Here is a 25,155-nt window from a genome sequence, read left to right as displayed (position 1 = left end):
CTCTGTTACAACAAAACTCATTTAGCAATATGAGTGATACAAATGTATGAGATGCTTTGTGTTGAACCATGAGACTTGAAATGTAATTTATGGATGACCCACAATAAACACTGACCTATACACCAAGAGAAGCAAAGTACTGCTGTTATTGTTGCTTTAGATGGATGCTGAGTGATGATCAGGCATCAAGCATCAACCTCTGGAGCTGAGAAAGAAGCTCATGTGCCAAAAGCTGCAGACTCTTTAGTGACCACCAGAGTGAGTCAGTTACCATGACTGCCAAGTTCAAATGACCAACTTAATAGCCTGAGTAACTGAGGCCTTTAATATTTACCTTTCATTATGTTTAAAATGAGCCTATATCAAATTGAGTGTTTGAGTGGCAGGTCGGTGCTGTTTTGTGTGTTTGCACTCTCAAGCAGGAATGTCTGTGCTCACCTGATAACCAGCTTGTTAACTAACCAACCCTCCTGAATGAATGAGCGTTGTTAGCCTCCAAGCAGGATAGCACGATGCTAACAGGCCCATTTGCTTTCCACTGTTACTAAACCATCATACATCAAAGCGTCATCTCCACACACACAGTTTAGTCTATGACCACAACTACTGTAGGCTACCTTGCATTCATCATTTATTTTTCTGATTGCAGTCGATGAATTGTTTCATCCATAATCAGATATCTTGTTGTTTTCTTGGGGCTGTGACTGACAAGGACTATTAGTTCTATTCACATGGCAATGATAAAACTTATTTCTTGTTTTTGGCACAAAAGTAAGCGATATTATGTGTTATGTGTTAATATAAGTCTTAAATAGTTCTATCTTCCGACAGCAATCACTTCTATAGAGTGTTTGGACCGAAACACGGGTCTGTCAGTCACTCTGCTCTGCTCTGAGCTGAGGAGAAAACTTTTCTCGTATCCTACAAGTTTTATCCAATGAGGAGAGAGAACAGCATGAAGGGCTGTGTGTGCAGCCAAGGGATGCACGTGAATGTGGTGACGTAGGGACGAGGACCAATAGATCCATGACGAGGGCGGGGGCTGCTAACTCCATCGGCTGACAAGACGTTATGGTGCGTTCAAGGCAACTCGTAACTCGTGTTTTTTCGACCTGTGAAGTCGTACCAGTTCGATCTGGTGCGAGTTCACGGGTCGGAAGTTACGAGTGGCCGTTATAGTGACTTTCACAGGCAACAGGTCGGAGAAACGCGAGTTGCGGGTTGCCTGGAACGCTACAAAGTCGTAAGTTGTGACTTGAAGCTGTAACTTACCGTTTCAAAAGCCTGCCTGGAATGCAGCATTAGCCAAACGACCGGATCGCTTACTTCTGCTTTAACACCTGGCAGTCAAACCTTTTGCAGCTGCAGCTGCCCCCTAGTACCAATGTAGGCCTACCATTCCAAACCCAGCTTCAAAAACAAAGTCTGTGGGAATTATTATTATTTTATTATTAAATGAAAGACAAAAATATGAAATATTCAATCCATTTCCTCTGTGATCAGTGTTTTGTTTGTCTGACAGAGGCTCAGCATGAACTTTTCTTTGGTTTTAAGGCTCAGACTTTTTACACCTTGGTGGTTTGAACTAGATGGAGGAGTTTAGTTTGGACATCTTATCTCAAAGTTGGCAGGGATGCTGGACACTGACGAGCAGTGGTCAGCCACTGATTTTCAAAGTTTGTTTAAATACTAGTTTTACTCCCCTGCTCTGTTTGTAATGAAGAGCTCCAGATAACCTCCTGAACCACAGACACTGAAGGACTGACAGTAATGGTGGTGATGACAACAACTCCCATGATCCCTGACTATTTCCTGTTGTTTTGACTGATGGAGCCCTAAAGGCACAAGTTGGACCGTGCCGTTCACTCACCAGTCTACAAGGAGCCAGGGTTCAGCTTCAAACTTGATCTCATTCCCTCACTCTTCACTCTGTTACCTGTACTGAAGCTAGCAGCTAACTGGCTAGCCCTGGTCCCTTCCTGCCGCTGAGTCACTGGAGCCTCCAGTCTGTCCTGAACAAGTAGCTGCTAAGAGGATATAAGGATGGATTCCAACCTTTTGTCATAGAAACAGTGACATCTGAAGTTGTCTGTAAATAAAGCTAACACATAGCACCTTTAATTATTCCACCTTTATTCTGCGGTGTCAGTTTAGCATATGTACATGCAGTGATAGTAGAGGCTCTTTAGTGATGTACATGACACTGGAACATTTAATGGATGAGCAGCAACACAACTGTGAGGGAAGAATGAGGAGGTTTAACAGAATAGTTGTTCATGGTTTATTTTAACAGGTGCAGGACTGACAAAAATAAAATGCAGCATGACACTTCTGTGATCAATGTCGGGACTAATTTCCATAACACACACAAAAATAAGAAATTATCCAGAAATAAATACCTGGACCAAACCTTTGGGCCTGAATTGACGAGACTAGATTGAGAGGGTGCGTCGGTTATTGTACAAAGAGTCATCCACAGTGACTTAGTGCTTTAAAACAAATTAACTTCTGCTGAATCTTCAGTCACCTTGAAAGGAGCGCGCCTGTGAAAATCTGCCCCTGCAGCTGCTCTCCTCCATCCACCCTGATGCTCACACTGCAAAAACTCAAACTCTTACTGTAACAAGAACATGTGTCTTATTTCTAGTCGAAACAATCTCATTATACTTAAAATAAGACTCATCACATTAGAAGTAGCTTATTTTTAGACACTTTTTACTTCTTTCAAGCAGATTTTCATTTGAAATAAGTAGAAAATTCTGATAGTGGAGCAAGTTTTTCTTTCTTATTACAAGCACAAAAAACCTCTTTCACTGGCAGATTTTTCTACTTATTTTAAGTGAAAATTTGTTTGAAACAAGTGAAAATGATCTAAAAACAAGATCATTTTTAGGTGATGAGTCTTATTTTAAGTGGAAAGAGGTTAGTATCGAGTAGAAATGAGACATTTTGACAAGAAATAAGACAAATATTCTTGGAAAGATTTGGGGTTTTTGCAGTGCAATAGTCAGGTTTCCACTGGGCTGCTCCTTTAAGGGTTGCCGGGGGTGACAGGCATCCTATGGAGCCTGGGTGGTTCCTAAGCCCACAGCGTTTGCATAAGCAGAAAGCAAACTGACAACCTGCCTGGTCTCCAGAGTGAGTCTGGCTTCGTTCAGCCAGTCCTCCGCCACTCTCCTAGCCTCTCCTCTCAGCTGGTTCACCAGTTTGGCTGCCAGCTCCAGATCCCCGTGCTCTAAGCAGTAACTAGCGTATGACATGAGCTTGAAGGGGTCTAAGTCCTCGTTGCTCAGCTGGGTGGGCGGGGCCTCCTGCTGAGCCTCGAACAGCAGCGCGGCTTGAAGGTAGGACAGGAAGTACTGGTACAGGGAGTTGTGAGACTCGTCGACGAGGGCGACGCGGCGGGCCAGCGATCGCAGGGAGTTGAAGCGAGCGCGCAGCGAGGCTTCGCTGTACACGCCGCGCCGCAGGGATTCTTCCGGGAGGGCCGTCGCCAGGGCCGACGCAAAGTCACTGTCCTGGCAGTTGTCTCGCACCACCTGAGCCGCTCCCTCCAGAGGCGCCGTGGGCGAGCCCGCCTCGGCCGTCTTCAGAGCGTAGTTGAGAGCCTCCACAGAGAGCCAGAGCTGGTGAGCTTTACGGGCCTCCTCCTCCGCCACCACGTGGCCTGTAGTCAAGAGACACATCAACTCAACACTCAACATTCTGTCTAGAACTTTATGCATTTGTGTCCAGATTATTATGCAGCAAGATTTTTCTCTTTTATTCTCTTTTTACTCTCTTGTTCTACAAAACAAAAGGGGCAGAGAGCTCCACATGTCCTTACATGTATTCACATTAGGGCTGTCAGTTTTTAGAAAAATGAGGTTCGAACCCCCCCCCCCCCCCCCGCGCCGCGGCACACACAGTCGCGGTGTTTTATTTTGAAAATTGACCGGATACTCTCGTTGTTTCATGTTTGACTTCCTGCCCAGCTTGACGCGATTGCTCGCGGCTCTCACACAAAATAGACCAGACGCTGCACGGCGCGAGTCGGCCGCGGAGGTGCACTCCGCGACACCACACCAGCGGTTAATATGGGCACAGAAAGTAAACTGGCTCCGCTTCTCGGCTGTTCGCGGCCCTTCCGTGTCCGGTGGACGTTCCGCGGCGCTATGCAGGCACTGGGCACTGCAGCCAAGACGGTAAATAGAGTATCTTTGCTGCAGCCTGCATATCGAGCAGGTCATTACTGCTCGAATACGAACTTTCCCCCCCACATTCGAACGAATATTCGAATGTCGAATAAAAAGTGACAGCCCTAATTCACATCGTATCATATAACTCTAACTGATCCTCCAAACCAACTCAGACTCAGTCAGTTCATCAAACAGGAAATCTAATAAATGAATCAGGTGGTGGATTGATTCCTGCCTCCTCCAGTCCATGTGTCCCAGTGTCTTAAAGGGATAGCTCAACATTTTGGCAAATTTGCCTATTGCCGTAATCCCTATAGTCATGGCAGTAGGTTCGTTACCTTTAATTATCGGTGCATGTTGTTTTGAGATCAGCGGGGCAGAGACGTGAGCTGCTCAGTGAGTGGTACAGGTCCCCTGTCCCTCATCAAACTCATCAAATACACAATCCAACAACTCAGAACTACTAGCACTGTGAAATCACTCCGCCCAGCAGCCGTGTCTGTAGTTCCGGCTGCATTTGCCTCGAAAACAACTCTGTCTGGTAACATTACGAGACAGAGTTGTTTTCGAGGTAAATTAATGCAAAACCGCTGATGCACGTTGCCTTCAGGGACAGTTTTTCAGCAAGCAGACTCAGTATTTCCCTCTAAAACAACTCTGTCTGGTAACGTTCTGTTATTATCTCATAGTGTGGTGAATGTGCAGGTCACAACTTGTCCACCCGAGCGTTGTGGAGTTGTTGGATTGTGTATTTTGAAGTTTGAAGAGGGACAGGGGACCTGTACCATTCACCTCCATTGTGTTCACTGAGTAGCTCACGTCTCTGCCCCGCTGATCTCAAAACAACATGCACCGATAATTAAAAATAATGAACCTACTGCTATGACTATAGGGATTATAGCAATTGGCAAATTTGCCAAAATGTTGAACTATTCCTTTAAATTGACTCAAATCATCCTGTATGAGTAAGGGCCTCGATATACTTGCTGTAAAGTACGCGTACGCGAGCTGCCGCGCGTATCCTGCGTCCGTTTGATGCGTATCCTGCGACCGAACGCACATATCGACGCGAGGTGACGCGACGCAGGATACGCGCGGCAGCTCGCGTACGCGTAGTTTACAGCAAGTATATCTCGGCCCTAAGTGTGTGAAAGAGATGCACTGTACGAATGTGTGTGAATGGGTCAATGTGTCTAATTGAGACTAGAAAAGCTCCATATAAAAACATCCCATTCACCATTTACTTCATGATGCAAAGTTTCAACAGAAAAAATCGGGGCTCAGGTCGAAGCCCACAGCTGAATGCGCTGTATCCATGGCAACATACTTCCTGTTTGTTGGAAGAGTTTGGTTTCTATCTGTTGTGTCTTTCAGAGCCTTTGGGTGAGCTACCGGCAGCTCTCCAGCCTCATGTTGTCACCTTCTGTATGAGCTGATGAGTGCAGAGGATCAAATCACAAAACTCAGACAGTGGTGTGTGTGTGTGTTTGTGTATCTTACTGTCGATGGCCTCCTCAACCCCCTTCAGTCTTGCATAGGCCGTGTTCATATCCAGAGTGAAGTTGTCCAGCTGCTCCTGGCTCAGCTGGCGGTAGCGGGTCTCCTGCTCCAGCATCTTACTGCTCAGCACCTGAACAAAGCCACAGCAGAGCAGTGACGGAGACGTCCACACACAGCTGGAGGCTGCTTAGCTGCTAGTGTTTGTTACTCTGTGTGTTGGGATGTGTGTTTCCACTACTTGTGTAAAGAAAACTAAACTACTTGGTGTAATATTGGATGAACAAGTTTTGTGGTCTAATCACGTTGATGGCATTGTGTCCAAAATGGGAAATTAAGAAAGTGTTCCACTTATCTAACACCCTCCATTACCAATGAAGTGATACCGTCTTTGATCTTTTGTCACATGTAATATTGTGCAGTCATATGGTCAGTGGCAGCAAAAAAAGGGGCAGCAACTGCAGGAGAAGTAGGAAAGCAGGCATCACTCTGCAGAGTAAGACTCCTACTTGTTGTTGCCTATTTTAGTTTGTTTTTTTTGTACAATGAAAAAACATGTGAAATGAAATTTTCAGATGTCTTACATGTTTTTGAAGCCAAAATTAAAACGGATAAATCACTGTTTTTCTTGAGAGACTCTCTTTCACAAAAATGCATTTTTCTCAGCTTTCTAGAAAAAAAGTGGTCTTTTTGGTGCAACCAGGCTCTATTCAACTTAAGATAAATCAAGAATGGAACAAGGTACAAACAAATGGTTTTTCCCCTAGTTAAATAGAGAGTCTCTTCTTTTCTTGGAACTGTTTGGTATTTTCACAGTCATAATACAAAATATTTGTTGGGTCTTGAAATATTACTCAAAATGCCCCAAAACGCTGGCACATGGCACTGACTATTTTATAAAAGGGCTGGCACTCAATGAGTTAATACAGGCAATGCCACAACTCTAGTCACTTGCACATCAATATTTCTCCAACCCACTCACTAAACATATTGTTATCTATAAAAAAACATCTCAGCCACTGACCATGTGATGGAACAATACGGGTACAATGTGCCGTCATTCTTTTTTCTTTTCTCCTCTTTTTTATTACATGAATATTTGGTGTTCGAATACCTTGCAATTTAATCTTATTATATTTATGATGTCTGTCTTGTGTGTTTATGTGCTGGACCACAGGAAGACTAGCTGACACCGAGGCATCGACTAACAGGGAATGTGTGTAAAGTGTGTGTAAAGTGTGTGTAGAAAGGAGGACAGTGTGTGTTGTGTGGACCTGCTCCGCCTCAGACTTCAGCTCCTGTTCCTGGACTTTCAGGACGTCTTGGACGTGGTCTGTGTGAGCAGCCGCCTGGCGCCGCAGCTGAGTCCTCATCTCTGCTTCCATCACCTCCCTCAACTCCGACAGCTACACACACACACACACACACACACACAAGGACAACACAATTTTGTTAAATGAAATAAAAATCTAAATGGATACGACTACGTGGTAGCGCGAGTGTCTTTTTATTTAAACATTTCAGTCATTTCATTTTACAGAACATTTCCTGACATATGGCTTCATATAATAAATGAGTGACAGGGCGTATAGCAATATAAGTTATAGAAAATACATAATTAAATAAATAAATAACAAAACAAAATAGAGAAAAAATAAAAAGGCAATTAAATACTAAGAGTAGAAATAAATAGATAAAATAAATAAATGAATTAGTTATTTAAATAATAAGTAAAAAAAAAAAAAAAAGGTAATAAAACACACATTTATCCATAAATAAACATACACAAACATGCATACACATACCTTCATCCACATATACATACAGTTTAAGATAAGGATACAAGTGTCTTTTTAATCATTACTGGAGCTGGTTGCAGCTGCAGGCCTGTGTGTGTGTGTGTGTGTGTGTGTGTGTGTGTGTGTGTGTGTGTGTGTGTGTGTGTGTGTGTGTGTGTGTGTCCTCTACCTTCCTCTCCTGCTCCAGACGGCTGTCCTCCTTGTAGTGCTGCAGGGCCGTGGTGACAGCTTTCTCCTGGGCCTTCTGGTCCTCCAGCTTCTGCTGCTCCAGAGCCGAGTCCATGTGGATCTGCTCCCTGACCCTCTGCTCGGCCAGCTCTCTGTTCAGCTGGTCGATGCGGCGGTGAGCGTGAGCGATGAGGGCGTTCAGGTCGTCTGGCGACAGTTTACCAGCTGAAACACACACACACACACACACTAACATCAGGCTCTTGTGCAGAGAAACTCAGTTATGTAAAGAACTCAGGTGTTTTATCTGAACATTTTTTTTCATTAAAAAAGTGCAACACACGCATTTTGTGATAATTATGTAACAACTTATTACAAAATGCAGCAAAGTTTATTACATATTGCATTTAAGAATTGTATTACAAAATGCTGCGTTACTACATAATGAGGTGAAAATGTATTACATTATTACATAATGCAGCGCTGTATGTGTGTTATTAAAATGTGAACACAGGTGAACGTCCAGACGAACAGTGTGTGTGTGTGTGTGTGTGTGTGTGTGTGTGTGTTCTCTTACTGAGTCCCTTCCAGTTGGCCTGGATCTCTGGAGTCAGACTGCTCACTTCCCTTTGGAACTGTAGTTTGGCCTCGTTGACCAGTTCACTGTACTGGGAGACGATCTTAGATTCTGACTCTGCAGACTGCACCTACACACACACACACAGGGTTTAACATGCAGTTTGACACAGGTGCAGTCGTCTTGTTTTCCATCTCATGCCATCAGGAAACAACTCTTGTTAATGTAGACAATGTGTAAGTGTTTGTGTTAACCCTGTGAGGACGGACCTGTCAGTGTCAGTCCTACTTTGACACTGGGCACAATGTGGAAATTTGAGTTGACGTTTCATTTCCATAAAAATAATTGCAATTTACAATTGAATTGTCTTTTTTTTTTATCATTAAGCCACTATTAGGATAAGCCTAAACATAGTTCAATAATACACATACACCTTATGAAGAAGAGGAGCCATTTATTGGCTTTGCAACTAAATCCATGATGCTGATCAATAGATCAATAGATGCTCATCGAAATGTGATTGTTTATCTGGAGGAGCTTCTTTATAATATTTGACACAGTCGTGTCATTATACCACAGCAGAAGAAGGGGACACCATGAGGATGGTGGCATTAAAAGAGGAGCAGTCAAACGGTGGAAACAGTGAGGAAATATGACATTTCTACAGATGAATGGAAACCATTTGAACCATCACACAAAATAACTGATTATGTAATAACTGTGACAGGACAGGTCAGTCTGTACCCTCCTGCAGACTGGAAGGGGAGTTTCCATTTCAATGTGTCCTCACCTTAGTGATGACTTTATCCAAGTCCACCACCATGTTGTGAAGATTCTCCTCTGCTGCTAGGACCAGGGGGCGAACAGCAGACACCTTCAGACCTTTAGACTTGTCAATCACTGATTTCAGACTGTCCAATGCTTCACTACAGGGGGAGAGACAGGGGGGGGGGGACAATGCATTCAAACACTATACTATACACTAGTCCCATACATGGTGACAGATTACACTTAGCATGTGTATTCAGGGTATATACACAAATCTTTGAGTCAATTTACTACCATTTAATACCTTTTTTCACTACCTTCAGATTTTTTTTAATACCACCACGACATCGAGTTGCACCAAGTATCAATCAGAAAGATTTCAACAGGGCATCATCCATAAGTCATCAGGAACATTTGATCAAAAATAAAATATCTTATCATGCCTTTCTCAATCACCAGCCTCTCTCCCCTGATCCCACCCTCACCTGCCCCCCCCCCCCCCCCCCCCCCCCTCACTCACTCACCTCACTCCACCTCCCTCCCTCCCTCCCTCACCCAGTTTGCCTCGCTCCGTCTTCCTTCCTCACCTCCCTCCCTCACCCAACTCACCTCACTAACTCTTTAAATAAATACCTGGTTCTGTCTCTACCGTCACAGAACACAGTGGTAGGCCATATATATGTTTTTTTTTTACATCAGTGTGAAAAGTTTCAACAATGTCCGCACATCTGCACCGTCGGTCTGTGTCTCACGTGCGTTCCATCTGACCTCAGCTCTCAGTAGAAGCTGCAGCTGCTGCAGGTGTCTGTATCTGTAGCGCTTCGGGGCTTCCTGCCCTTTCAAACGGAGCAGACCCGGACCCGGTCCGACTAAACACCGGGCTGGCGGTAGAAGGTTCATGGAGCTGTGAGCCGCGAATGCATGAAAAAAGAGCACATCGGATGTGCGGCGCGTGACGTGCATCTACATTGACACACACATAGGCTACATCAAGGCGCCTGTCATCTCAATTTAAGTCTTCTGCAAACTTGCATTTTCCCATATTCGAAACGTTTTGCCACACGCTAAAATCCGAAGAGATTCACTAGCACTTCTATCCGCCTGACAACTATGCGCGCGAAGACGATTTTAGATTTCTAGCGGCCAATGAATACAATGAATTGATATGACGTCAATATCATTCCTTTTTTTTTTGAAGTAGCGGCGCAAGCAAGTAATGCTTTATTTATTTTATTACGCCTATTTCATCAAAATAAAACCAGTCATTGTCCAAAAGAAAAAAAATAATACCTATTCTTTAAAATCAATACCTTTGGACCAAATTTATCACTTTTTAAGGCCATTAAATTTTGCTTTTTTGATTTATCACTTTTTAATACTTTTTAAAACCCCGCGGACACCCTGGTATTTAGTCTAAAACTGGACTAAATGGATAACCTCCATCGCCACATAGTAAAGTTACAGGACAGAGATGTGTTTGTGTCACCAGGTGTGTGTGTGTGTGTGTGTGTGTGTGTGTGTGTGTGTGTGTGTGTGTGTGTGTGTGTGTGTGTGTGTGTGTGTGTGTGTGTGTGTGTGTGTGTGTGTGTGTGTGTAGAGTTCCTACTTGGCTTTGGTCAGGGCAGATTGAGCATCATTGACAGCAGAGGTTCTGTCAGTGAGAGCAGCTTCCAGATCCTTCCACTGGTCAGACTTCTCCTGAGGTGGAACCTGAATGAGAGAGTAGCTGTAGTCACTCTGGTGTTACACAGTTGTGTTGGGATCATTCACCAACCCTTCTTAAGAACTCATTTGTTCTTAGGTCCTACTCACCAAGTTTTAGCATTTATGAATGTTTTCTTATCCAGGATTTGGTCTTAGCTAAGAACAAAATCTACGCACACTCAGGAGCATACTTGTACACATTTGAGAGCTGACACTTGTGCAAAATGACTGAGTCAAGGGATAGTTTTGGCAAATTGGCCCATTGCCATAATCCCTATAGTCATAGCAGTAGGTTTGTTACCTTTAATTGTCGGTGCAAGCTATTTTTAGAACGGTGGAGCAGAGCGGCGAGTTGCTCAGAGCTACGCTACGGAGGCTCATGGGATTTCCCTCATCAAACTCATCAAATACACAATCCAACAACTCCACAACGCTCTGGTGGACAAGTTGTGACCTGCACATTCACCACGCTATGAGATAATAACACAACGTTACCAGACAGAGTTGTTTTAGAGGGAAATACAGAGACTGCTTGATGAAAAACTGAAAAACACACATCAGCGGTTTTGCATGAATTTACCTCTAAAACAACTCTGTCTGGTAACGTTGTGTTATTATCTCATAGTGTGGTGAATGTGCAGCTCACAACTTGTCCACCAGAGTGTTGTGGAGTTGTTGGATTGTGTATTTGATGAGTTTGATGAGGGAAACCAAGAAATACCATGAGCCTCCGTAGCGTAGCTCTGAGCAGCTCGCCGCTCTGCTCCGCCGTTCTAAAAATAGCTTGCACCGACAATTAAAGGTAACGAGCCTACTGCTATGACTATAGGGATTATGGTAATGGGCAAATTTGCCAAAATGTTGAACTATCCCTTTAATCTAAATCCTGATTTTAGTGTGTGTGCACGCACTCAATTATGCCTCGTTCTTTGTTTTTGCCATTATCCTTCATATATGATATGTGAAAGGTAATATTTGTTTATTTCACACAAATGTATCAATTTCACTTATTTTCTTTGATTTCATCCTTCTGCTGTTGAGGTCAGTTTCCCGTTTCTGCAGGTTTTGTGTGAACAGCAGGGTCAGAGCTGCTGTGGAGCTGGGCTGGGTTTTCTATAAATCCACGAACGTTGCTTACGAGTTTATAGCGTTTATAAATGAGGACCCGGGTGTTTACACCTGTTGGCTTCAACACTGAGACCAAGCAGCTGCTCTACCATCAACCAGTGAAGTGAGACGTCCCACAGTGGAGCTGGGCTCTGTACCTCTGCCTCCATGGCCTCCTTCAGCTTGAGTGTGTGTCGTGTGATGGCCTGCAGCGCTGCCTCCTGGGCTCCGATGGCCTGCAGCGTGGCTTTAGCTGAACTGGACAGAGAGTCTTCAAGACCTTCTGATACAGCTGCAGGACAGAGACAGACAGACAGACGGTCAGAGACAGGGAGTTTGACAGGGCCAGTGTGTGTGTGTGTGTGTGTGTGTGTGTGTGTGTGTGTGTGTGTGTGTGTGTGTGTGTGTGTGCCTACCTGCCACCACGTCCTGCTCCTCCAGGTCTTGCTGAGCCAGTCTGGCTGTCACCTCCTCTACTGGACGCTCCCTCAGTGGTTCTGCAGCTGACTCTGGGTCAGGCTGAACGGCTGCTGACACTGGAGCTTCCGTGTGGTCATGGCACTCTTTACACTCCTCTGAAGGGAACACACACACATTTACTCAGACCTGAACCCCTGTCAGTGTGTAGTGACAGTACAGTATATGCATGGCCTGCATTGCTGAACATACAGACTTCTACACCTCACGGCTCATTGGTCTTATTTTCAAATTGTTAATCTTTCATATGACTTTGAATGTGACATGAGGTGAGCCCATGCACTGAGCCAGTCTGTGGAGGTGAACAAGTGGAAGGAGCTTTGATGATGTGTGCTGTGTGACCTGCATTGGACTGCAGCATTCATTCAAATAGTCCTCGCATTGTTTTGTTTTTTTCATATCTGCATGGACTATTGGGAACTGAAACTCAACCTGATAATTCCACTTTTAATACATTTATTAATATCATTATAGTGCATTACTAAATTATTGCCATCCAAGCTGAGGTTTTTTGAGATTTCATTGGCACTTTAACATTTAGACCTGGGTTTTGTTATTGCTGCTGTTAGTTAAGAAATAAGTCTTTCATACTGAGTTTTGATGGTCTTCATGGTTTCAGTAGAAATCTGTAGTTCACAGGTGTGTGTGTATTCAAAGTTTAAAAAGGCTGAAACAATATTAAAGGGATAGTTCAACATTTTGGCAAATTGGCCCATTGCCATAATCCCTATAGTCATAGCAGTAGGTTTGTTACCTTTATTTGTCGGTGCAAGATATTTTTAGAACGGTGGAGCAGAGTGGCGAGCTGCTCAGAGCTACACTACGGAGGCTAATGGGATTTCTTGGTTTCCCTCATCAAACTCATCAAATACACAATCCAACAACTCCACAACGCTCTGGTGGACAAGTTGTGACCTGCACATTCACCACGCTATGAGATAATAACACAACGTTACCAGACAGAGTTGTTTTAGAGGGAAATTCATGCAAAACTGCTGATGTGTGTTGCCTTCAGGGACAGTTTTTCAGTAAACAGTCTCTGAATTTCCCTCTAAAACAACTCTGTCTGGTAACGTTCTGTTCAGGGATGCAAACGGGTCAGGACCAAAAAAGAGAGGAATTTCCCGGGGGGGGGGGGGGCTCACCATTAACAAATAAGTACATTACAATATCACGGAAAAGTCCATTTCCAGTAGTTCAACCCCAACCAAGTATTGAGTGCATATAGATGGACATAGTTTTCAGAAGGTCAACATTTCTATATTAAAAATGCTTTTAAAAAAAATTCCTTTGCAATATTTCCATTTTGGAGATACTGATTTTTAGGTCTTCACTGAATGTTAGTCATAATTATTACTATTAAAATAAACGGAATAAATAAAGACATGGGATGTTTCATTTAGTGTAATGGACATATAGGCCTATGTTAGTTTCACTTTTTGAATTGAACACATTCTACATCGCGGAGGGCTTCCTTCACATCTGAAACGGGGCAGAGCTCCGTGGGAGACACCTGCCTGACACAGCAACGTAGGGAACCGTGCATGTTCGCGGTGCACAGCTCCACGGACATGCACGGGGGGGAAAAACGGCGTCGCCGTCGCACCGAATGCACGCGGATACGCGCCGTCTACATTGGAGGTCGGCTGTCATCAGTGTAATCAGAGGCAACCATGAATGAGTTCGCCTCAGTTTCACGTGATTGTCACTGTCAGCCTGTTAGAAAAACATTTTACTGACCTGAGATGAGACCCCCCCCCCAAAAAAAAAAAAAAAAACTCTTCGGATCTGAACGATTCACACAAGTCACCTAATTGGTCATGAAAAAAGCGAGTTTCGCTTTTCGGCGCGCTGTTTGCATCCCTGTCTGTTATTATCTCATAGCGTGGTGATTGAATGTGCAGGTCACAACTTGTCCACCAGAGCGTTGTGGAGTTGTTGGATTGTGTATTTGATGAGGGAAACCAGGAAATCCCATTAGCCTCCATAGCATAGCTCTGAGCAGCTCACGGCTCTGCTCCGCCGTTCTAAAAATAGCTTGCACCGACAAATAAAGGTAACACCTACTTCTAACTATAGGGATTATGGCAATGGGCCAGTTTGCCAAAAATGTTGAACTATCCCTTTAAATAATTGTATTGGAATTTCAATATAATAACTTGCATTCATTCTGTGTTTTTATCTTGAGAAGAAAGAGTGTTTAATCATGATTTATGACAAAGACACATTAACCAATGCTTCCACTGATGGAAATATCAGAGGGGAAAGTTTGGGTCTGTTTGACTGATTGTGGAGAGACGTTACCTTTGACTGCTGCTGCCTCTGTGTCACATGGAGCAGGGATTGTTGGGACCTCACTGATGGCTGAGATAATATGAGTCGCCTCTGTCGAAGCCTCTGGATGGGACACACACACACACACACAATTAAGTTTCAACAGGCAGTTTGAAACTAAATCCACGACTCACCAACAGCTTCAGTTGTAGTGTGGCAGATGTTCTCACAGAGATAAATGGACTGGACTGAGCTGTTCACGGAGTCTAAGCTACAAAGAGAGGGAGTGGGGCTGAGACTAGTCACTGATCACTGGTACTTATTTCTATTTCATCACTCAGAGAAAAGGGAAGAACAGTCAATGTTCACATCTAAGAAGTGCAGCCTAGCAATTTTGGTTGTGTTTGTTTGTTTCAGTTGAAGGACAACACACAGCAGACACACAGACATGTCAGAACCAGCTTTTCTATACAGAGTCCCACAGGTCAGGACTGAGGGAGCAGGACAGTGGTGGACTCTGTCTCATGTCCACTCCTATAGGACAGTGTGATCATCCCAGACAGGTGCACCGACATCTGTGTTTTCAATACTACAGGCAGAACTAATCTTGTTCATAAATTACGGTGTCTTGGTCTGTGTGAAGAAATATGTAAATGCTTCCAAAACGAAGGAAATTATAATTGACTTTCACAGGAATAAACCACCCCGTCTCCCTCTCATTGTAAATAACACAGAGGTTGAGATGGTTGAAAGTTTCACATTCCTTGGTGTCACTATTACAAACAAACAATCTCAGCTGGCACCTTAACACCAGTATTATTGTCAAAAGATCCATGCAACGACTTTTCTTCCTTCATAAGATGAAAAATTTGACTTCTAACTGTCAGATCTTGATTCTTACTTTTTCGTCCACAGTTTGGTTCAGTAACCTCACTGTTTGATGAACTTTACAACTCAAGGCTCCTGGCTCGGGCTTTAAAACTAGTGAGCGACACCAGTCACCCTGCCTCTAGTCTTTTTGTTCCTCTCCCTTCCGGTAGACGGTACCGCTCGATTAAATGCTCTACCTCCTGGTTCACATGCAGTTTCTTTCCCTGTGCTGTGCGCAGCCTAACAACCTCTAGCCTCAATCAGGGCCAAATAGAAGGTTTTAACTATTTATTATTATCTTTATCATTACTATTATTATTTTATTTTTATTCTTCTATTGAAAGAGGCGCTGAGACACGGATACCTCCACTGTACACTCTAAAAAGCTTGTTGTCTTTTTTTTTTTTTTATTGTTAGGACAAATGTTTCCTGATTATTTTTACTTAGATGATGTCTATGGTGCCTATACAGTATCTGGGGGCAGTGTCCTTCTATCTTAACCTACCTTCTTATGTTTCATGTAATTTACTGTGTTTTTCTTCTTTTATGTATGTATGTTTTCATAGTCCTGTCCTCTCGCAAGTGCTTTCCAATGCAGATTTTCTGCAAATGGCAAATAAATGACTCTGACTCTGACATTCAGCTGAAGAGATGAAGATGCTCCTTTTGTTGACGTCCTGGTGGACTGACCTAGAGCAGGCTTTTATTAAATACATTTAGATGCTTTTTGCTTTTTGTTGTCCGTTTACTTTCTCTGAATGTGTCTGCTCTGCTCCACAGGAGGAAGCTAGTAGCAAGGATCAGGGTCTGGGCTGCTCCTACCATGTGTCTTCTCTTCAGACCATCAGGATTTCATCCCACCTGACTGCAGTGGTTTTTCATTCATTATCAATGAATCCATAAAGACACTAACTATGTATTGTATTATTTGGCATTAAAATGCAGAAGTCAAAAGCCCATATAAACACTTTACATTCATCTCTGAATAAATGATTAAAATTCAAATAATTCATTTAAAAACAGATTAATAAACACTAAATCTGAAGTGAATGTAAAAACACAGTGTCCACCACCAGGCCTGTTTATCACCATGTGTGTGTGTGTTGCCCTTCACTGTCCTGTCTACAGTCTAACCACAGCAGAGATCGACAGGAAGCTACAGCAGGTCAGAGGCCAGCTTACCCTCAGACATCTCTGTGGATGGATGCACAGAACAACAGATGCAGATCAAACACACAGTTCAACAACACACATCAATATTATCATTAGTTTGCTGATCATGTTACTGACTATGATGTTGTATAAAGCCATTTGTACGGAAGAGTATTAGGGCCACTGTGAAAAAGAAAAAGTCAGAATTCTGACTTTAATCTCACACCGTGTCCTCACTGAATGCGACGCGCGCGAGCGTCCGACAATCGCGTCACATCTGACGCTCTCTGTCCACATTGAATCTGTTGACTATGTGTGTCTGTTGTCATGGAAACACATCAGCTGTGCGCTCGTCCGCTCGACATCATATTGGAGACGTAACTGGGTTAAAAGATGGGTGAATACTTGCTTCTTACGTTTGTACCTTTTAAACAGAAAACAAGTTTCTTGAAACTTCTGTAACATTATAAGACGGCGCACCGCCCCCAGCTCAAGATGAATGAAGAGGCTATTTTAAAAAAAAAGTCTGCTAGTCTCCTTGAAGCGGCCGTTATGTGTCGCACAAGACGACCATCATTCAAGAAATGAATCAGCTGCTCCTCATCCATGGCGCCGTCGACGCGACGCCAGCGACAGAAATAGAAAACCGGGCGTCCGGCTCTAAACGGTGCACCACGTTGCGCTGTGTCGCTCGCGGCCAGTTAGGACACTCCAATAGAAAACAACTGATTTTGTAGCTATCGCTCGCTCGCGTTGCATTCAGTTAAGACACCAGGGTTTCCCGCAGCGCTTTCCTGTTAAGGCGGCTGCCTTAACAACAAAGAGCTGCCGCCTAAACTAACTTCTTAAAAAAATTAAAATGTAGCGATATTCGCCGCCGCCGCGACCCCCCCCACCCCCCCGTCGGACGAGCGCCTTCATTCATCTCCGCATCTTCTCACACACATACACACCACAGAGAAGCGCGCATGCATAACAGCAGCGCATGGTGAAAGCGAAACTTAATACGGCGCGCCGACCGCCCCCCCCCCCCCCCCCCCCCCCCCCCCACAGTGGACACAGTGTTAGAATTCTGAAACTCAGAATTCTGAGTTAAAGGGATAGTAACATTTTTTTTAAAGTGGGGTTGTATGATCTACAAATAGCCCCTAAGTACTTTAATTGCAGTAGAAGACTCTCTGCACTCCTCCCGTTAGCAACGCCAGCCCATAGCCCTGCCCAGAGATTTACAACATACAGTGTTGTGAACAGACCCAAAGAAACGGCCTATTTTCACGGCCTAAAAGAGGTTTTACCTGAAAAAAAATACACAGTTCCATTGTTCGCTGTAATATAAAAACCTCTTTTAGACTACGAAAATAGTCAGTTTCTTTGGGTCTGTTCACAACACTGTATGTTGTAAATCTCTGGGCAGGGCTATGGGCTGGCGTTGCTAACGGGAGGAGTGCAAAGAGTCTTCTTTTTAAAGTATTTTTTTGGGGGCTTTTTCATGCCTTTATTTGACAGTACAGTCGAGAGAGACAGGAAATGGGAAGGCAGAGAGAGGGGGAATGACACGCAGGAAAGGGCGGTCCGATGCGGGATTCGAACCGGGGCCGCCTGCACGAGGACCATAGCCTCAACACATGGGGCCCACTGTGCCACTCGGCGCCCCTGCAGAGAGTCTTCTACTGCAATTAAAGTACTTAGGGGCTACCCCACTTTAAAAAAAATGCTACTATCCCTTTAAAGTCAGAAGTCTTTTCTTTCCCCACAGTGGCCATAAAAATCTTCCGCAGCTTTGAGACAAATTGTTTGAAAAAAAGAACTAAACTTGCCTTGCTTCTCTCGCTTGTAGCAGGACAACAATTAAACAAGCTCAGTACTGTTCCAGGATCAGAGTATCGTTTTGTCTTTCCGTGTACTGGAGAAATGTTTCTGCATTATTTTTTAAATTCAATGTCATTCTATGGACACTGAACATGCAGTTAGATATGATCACTTTGTTTTCTCTATCACACACTAAGATAGTTGTCCAGGGATGACCAACAGATTCCCTGCAGTGACTCCTCCCACCAGCAGCTTCAGCTGTCTCATTGACTGTATGTGGAGCCTGGTTGGATCACTACCAGCAGAGAGGCCTGAGCCTCAGCAACGTTAATGTTTTACAATATCACAAACTGGGCTGAATGAGGTCAAGTCGCTCGTCTGTAGTGCGGTCTGAGATGATGTCATCGCACCGCGGTGCCGTGCTGACACGCCGAGCATCTGACTCGAGAGCAGCGGGGAGCAGAGTGACATCAGCGGACCTACCCTCCAGGCTCTGTGCAGGCTGCGTGGGGACAGGACTTGTCTCTGTGGCTGGACCTTCTGCTGCCTTCTTCTCTGCCTTGGCTTTGGCCTTCATCTGTTTCTCCAACATGGAGGGAGGCTGGGCCTTCTCCAGCTGCACAGCACAAACAGCAGTCATTCTGACAGCGTCCAGCCACATTCAGTATGTACAACGGCACATTTTAAAGGTACATTGTGTAAGAATTACTCCCATCTAGTGGTGCGGTTGTAGATCGCAAGCAACTCAGTCGTATTTTTCATGCTGCATTCACGTGAAATCGGTTAGACGGCAGACGGACGACAGCCGCTGCAAGTAACGGCTTAAACAAGCCTCTATGTAAACAAGTGGTCCGTCAGCACGAGGCAAAACAATACACATGACAATATGTTGTCATGGCGATGTCGTATTGTTGACCTGACCCACGTTTTACCAGCTTTCTCTGGACTTCTGTGACTATATTAAATAAATAATAATCAATTTTCGTGAATAGATAACAGGAGAAGTTACACAATGTACCTTTAAAGGGATAGTTCAACATTTTGGCAAATTGGCCCCCTGCCATAATCCCTATAGTCATAGCAGTAGGTTTTTTACCTTTATTTGTCGGTGCAAGCTATTTTTAGAACAGCGGAGCAGAGCCGTGAGCTGCTCAGAGCTACGCTACGGAGGCTCATGGGATTTCTTGGTTTCCCTCATCAAACTCATCAAATACACAATCCAAAAACTCCACAACGCTCTGGTGGACAAGTTGTGACCTGCACATTCACCACGCTATGAGATAATAATGGAGCGTTACGAGCCTTCATAGCGTAGCTCTGAGCAGCTCGCCGCTCTGCTCCGCCATTCTAAAAATAGCTTGCACCGACAAATAAAGGTAACAAACCTACTGCTATGACTATAGGGATTATGGCAATGGGCCAATTTACCAAAATGTTGAACTATCCCTATAAATATATACAGTACAGGCCAAAAGTTTGGACACACCTTCTCATTCAATGTGTTTCCTTTATTCTCACGGAAGGCACCAAAACTATGAATGAACACATGTGGAATTAACAAAAAAGTGTGAAATAACTGAAAACACGTCTTTTCTTCTTTGTCTTCTCTTTCTTCTTTTCTTCTTCCTCTCCTTCTTCCTCCTCCTCCTCTATCTCTGCCCCCACCAATTCTAGTTTCTTCAAAGTAGCCACCCTTTGCTCTGATTACTGCTTTGCACACTCTTGGCATTGTCTTGATGAGCTTCAAGAGGTGAACCTGACCTGAAATGGTTTTCACTTCACAGGTGTGCCTTGTCAGGGTTCATTAGTGGAATTTCAGTGAGAATCTACAATGTAAATAGTCATGAAAATAAAGGAAATGCATTGAGTGTGTCCAGACTTTTGGCCTGTACTGTAAATCTAAACTGTTAAACATGTCTTATTCATACAGTTCATAATAAGAATCAAGTGTTGAGTGTTTCTTAGTGCTGACAATCTTCCATATATTCTATGTGGCAGAATAAATAACAACTGAAACTTCTAAATATGGGACACTACTACTGAAGTTCCTGTTGGGCAGTCTGTCTCTCACAGATGCAAAATAGTATCTCACATTCTCACACTTTTCACCTAAAATGCAGTAAGAGCGTAGAGCCAGCGGTCATAACACAGCACTGAAGTCAAGTTCTATCTTTGTATTTGTTTGCAATAAACACACATACAGTATGTGCTCCATGCTGCGTGGAGCACGCTGCAGTTTATAGGACTGTCAGGATAGAGCGCAGAGAGCAAAACTGAACTCAGTTTGCGTTTTTTACAGAAACAGTCAGTACGTTTATATGACACTTGAGAAAACCGAATTATTGCCTTAATCCGACTATAACTGCACAACTGAAGTGCATGTAAACGCATTAGACCGACTAATATAGGACTTCTCCAAGTCCAATCAAGACACCCAGATAATGCGATTGGAAATCGATTTTCTCCAGCATGTATACGCCTTAATTGGAGTTTAACTGTCAATGCATGTGCGCATGAGCCACACCCCCCTGCTGCCGTATGACCCCGACCCTCGCCAAATCACCATGACCACAATGGATAGCGTGCACCTTATCTGCACAGTAAGTAACACGTACATTACGTATGAGATGAACAAAGCTGTACTATTAACCATCTTGCTGTTTGAAAATGCCGGTCAGCCGCCTGGCTCCAGTTGTTTATTATGTGACGTAATAGGTCAACCGGAAAGAGGCCGTATTAACCTGCTGAAACGATGCATATCGCCACCTGGTGTTGAGGAGGAGGACACGTTCCCGTCAGTTATTGGATTTTCTCAGTTGCATGTAAACTGAGACAAGGAGAGAAGTCCGATTAGACGCCAAAATCAAATTTTGAGCATAGCTCGATTAAGCTGTGCATGTAAACGTACTGAATGATGGGACTGATTAGACAGAGGGTGTCAGTAGAGCAGGTGGTTCTTCACTGTGGTCAGGTCAGCAGTGATGGATGGTAACAGTGTTACTAACAGCATTACTTTTTTTCAGTAATGAGTAATTAAAAAGCTACTGTACGTTAGTCCCAGATAAACAGGAGGTTAGGTTTATGGTTAGAGGGTTAGGGGGGTGAGTCCAAGTAATTGTATTACTTTTTTACTAATAACATTTTATAAAAAAGTAACACCACTTTTCCTGGTTACTTTTATAATGTAGCAATTCATATACTAACTCAGTTACTTTTTGGAGAAATTACTAGTAACTATACTAATTACTTTTTTAAAGTAACCTGCCGAACACTGCAGGTCATACTGATAAAGACTGTGGCTGGCCACGTTTAGCCCAGACCACCTCTGAATGACCGGATCTCCAACTGGTCCTGAATGTGTTCACATCAGCTGCTACAGATATTAATACCAGGCCTGGACGGGTCTGAACCGAGGGGGGGTCGGGGGGTAGAGTATGTCAGGTGTTTACTGCAGTGTGGTGTCTGCAGGGGTCAGACTGATGCCAACACAAACACTGACCGACTCTCTGTCTATGGTTCAGTCATTTGACATCCCAGTTAGCATACAGTATGTTCCTGCTCTTCAGTCTGAAACCAGGAGATGAAGTTCACAGTTTATCTGGTAATGTGCCTTCACACATGTTAAGATTTAAAGCCCCAGTATCTTATTTGGCTTTTTATTCGCAAAAATCAAATATGTCTTTCATAAATCCGTATTTCACTGAAGTGGAATCACAGCCGCATACAAATGAAAGCTTTCTGGTACCTTAGAATGAGTTGTTACAAGTCGTTACAAATACATAAGTGGGCGACGCACCGAACCGAGGCGGCCATGTTGCATCGCCATTTTTTACGTTGAGTGGCAGTGTGACCGTAGGTAACCACGGAAACTGAGCGGAGCTGTGGGCTCGGCCTGTTAAAACTGTCACCACTGTGTAGTGTGAGGAAGGACGGAGGTACTGATGTTGCATTCAGGTGCAGTCAGGCAGACGGCCGTCGGCAAACCAACCGGATGTCATTTTACTCCACCAAAGAAAGACGGTAAAACAATACCACATCACCATGACAACATATTGTGACGCTTGTTTATCCTGTTGCATGCAGCGTCTGTTGTCTGTCTGACGTCTGCCCGATTTCACGTGAATGCAACATCAAGAATACGTTCAGATATGCAACTGCACCACTAGATGAGGGGAATTCCTACATATTATACCTTTAAGTCAATAACAGACACACTCTCCTGTTGACACAACACTAAATTTTATTTGATATGTACCTTCATCATGATTATGCTGATTTCTGCCCTGAAGCAGTTTTAACTAACAAAGAAAGAGATTCCAGTTACCTGTTTCTTAAATGGGAGACCAGCATCTTGAGAAGGGGGTCCCAGGGCCAGACCCAGCACCCAGTCAGAATATGGAACATTGCTCTCCACAGCTGCTCGGAATTTGTGGTCCCATTTGGCGTAGATTATTGTGCCTCCGACGCCACCACCTACTGTCAATAGGCCAGCGACCACCACTTTAGCAGCTCCACTGTGGTGGGAAAGGATCAGACAGAAATCTGAGCTCAGTATATGATGTGAACATGTCTCACTTTCCTCAACAGAGGTGTGTGTGTGTGTTGGTGTTTTACCCAGACGATCCTCCTGTCGTGTAGTGCCGGGAGTGTTGCAGATTGTTCAGAGGAACCCTCCCACAGTGCTTCTAAGGACAAACCAGGAGAGAGACAGAAAGAGAGGATGAAATGTTACAGCCTGACCTCAAATGTCTGAAAAAACAGACATACACACACAGACCATATTTCCAGACTAACTGAGCATTATTCTTATCCCACAGCAAATCCCTTTCTCAAGTAGGATGGGATGTGTCAGAAAGAAGTCCACTATCATAACCCAGTTATCAACAGACCCAAACATCCTCTACTAATTCTAGGGTGGCACGGTGATGTGGTGGTTGGAACTGTTGCCTCCCAGCAAGAAGGTTCTGGCTCCCTTTCTAGATGGAGTTTCATGTTCTCCCTGTGTCCGCCTGGGCTCTCAATGGAAATGAAACATTCTTATCAAGTGTGAAGTAATGAATCGATATGTGCGAGGACAATTTACATAATGACAGTAACTGCAGAGCCAACACTTTATTTGTTATGGAAACAGTCTTGGTGATAGGCTACTTATGTTCTTGTGTTGTCTAACTGCCCTGTAGAAGCAGCTTGTTGTGAGAGCGGCGTTGCTCATCAGGCCGATCGGTTTAAAGGACCTCCTGCAGAGGCTAATGTTCAGCAGTCAGGCTCCACAGGTACAACTACAAACTTCAAGATTACAAATGCTGTCTGAGGAGACTGATGTCAGGTGATGCAGGGGAGAGACGTTCAACTCACATCTCTACCCTCTGGAGATGCCACAGCCCAGACTGAGGACACTAGTGATGGAAAGTAGCTGCATCACACCTGGATGATAAGCCACACCCCTAGTGCGTCACTCCGGGACAGAGTGAAGTATTTCAGTGTGGATGTGATGTGACCCACTTTTATGCAAAGATGATGCAAAGTGTCCAAACACAATCCCTTCAAATCTGTCTATTACTAGAAGATATGTCAGGTTATCACACCAAAACAAACCTAAAATCACATTAAAACTACATTAAACATTAAGATGTGAGGCATATTAATTATATATTACATTTAAGAAACGTCACAATCCAAAGCTATATCATTCTCGATTTTGAACGCAAGGTGGCGGCAGCTGCCCGCAGTGACTGGGCTCAGACCTGGGCCGTGTCCCGGTCCCGGTTCTGACTGACAGCACTTGACGTCATTATTGAATGTCACGGTATCTGTCACACGTGAAGCCGGTGTGTGGCGACAGACCTGCGGGAGTGAGGAACCGGACCTCCCGGCTTTAATAAAAAATCTAGATACGTGCAAAAAAAAAAAAATGTCGTCACCTAAACACACCACAACAGTTAGCTGGACTCGTTAGCTTTGGTCAGCTGTCAGTGGACGTTAGCTAGCAGCGAGCTAACTAACGGCCGCCTCTGAATTGCGCCCGCGCCACCCCGGCTCTTCCCGGTGACAGCGTCGCCTCAGAGTCGTGTTACCGGTACCGTGTCAGGTTAGCGCGTGTTTTTAAGGTCAACAGCCCGCCCCTGCTCACAGTGGAGCCGCCGTGACACCTTGAGCCGGGCTGTGGGTCACTGAATGACAACACGCTAATGTTAGCATAGCAGCCGGGGGGCGTCTCGCGGGAGGCTGGCTGCGGCTCTTACCCGGGCTGTGGCGTTAGCTCCTCTCAGACAAGCCCTCAGCATGGTCCTCGGTCACTGGGGGTTTCAAACACTGGTCACTTTAGCCTGCACAGAGCACTGACTTCTTTCTCCTCTCGTCTTCCTTTTCCTGCCCTCACTTCCTCTTCCTCGCCTTCGTAATTTGGATCGTTTGAATGCTCGTGTGCGCCACTGCGCCCCCTTCAGACTCGTGAATCCTGCGCTCCTGCAAAACCACAACTGCTCAATACGTTACAGGTAGATGTTTGTAGACCATACCGGTACATTAGGTATATGTTTGTATTAAAGCTCCATAAAGGTAGATGTTTGTATTAAAGCTCCATAGATGTTTGTGTTAAAGCTCCATACAGTATAAACGTAGATGTTTTTAATAAAGCTCCATAAAGGCAGATGTTTGTGTTAAAGCTCCATACATTATAAAGGTAGATGTTTGTGTTAAAGCTTCATAGTATAAAGGTAGATGTTTGTATTAAAGCTCCATACGGTATAAAGGTAGATGTTTGTGTTAAAGCTCC

The 25,155-nt window shown here is 44.2% G+C and overlaps 1 protein-coding gene across 1 annotated transcript; it reads right to left on the bottom strand.

Moving 5' to 3' along the window:
- Positions 1-2,116: 2,116 nt before the first annotated feature.
- immt (inner membrane protein, mitochondrial (mitofilin)) lies at positions 2,117-24,769 on the bottom strand. Its single transcript, XM_083981268.1, has 14 exons — positions 24,623-24,769; positions 22,995-23,065; positions 22,705-22,894; positions 18,864-18,996; positions 14,580-14,672; positions 12,215-12,373; positions 11,957-12,090; positions 10,594-10,697; positions 9,010-9,145; positions 8,220-8,349; positions 7,644-7,867; positions 6,950-7,081; positions 5,679-5,808; positions 2,117-3,667 (listed from the first exon to the last, which is right to left on the bottom strand). The coding sequence occupies exons 1-14, from the start codon at positions 24,662-24,664 to the stop codon at positions 3,060-3,062; spliced, it is 2,286 nt and encodes a 761-aa protein (XP_083837394.1). The 5' UTR covers positions 24,665-24,769; the 3' UTR covers positions 2,117-3,059.
- Positions 24,770-25,155: the final 386 nt, after the last annotated feature.

This window comes from Trachurus trachurus (genome assembly GCF_905171665.1).
Source record: "Trachurus trachurus genome assembly, chromosome: 10".
In the NCBI taxonomy this organism is placed as follows: Eukaryota; Metazoa; Chordata; class Actinopteri; order Carangiformes; family Carangidae; genus Trachurus; species Trachurus trachurus.
The sequence above is the reverse complement of the archived record's forward strand: the minus strand, read 5'-3'. Positions and strand labels throughout refer to the sequence as shown.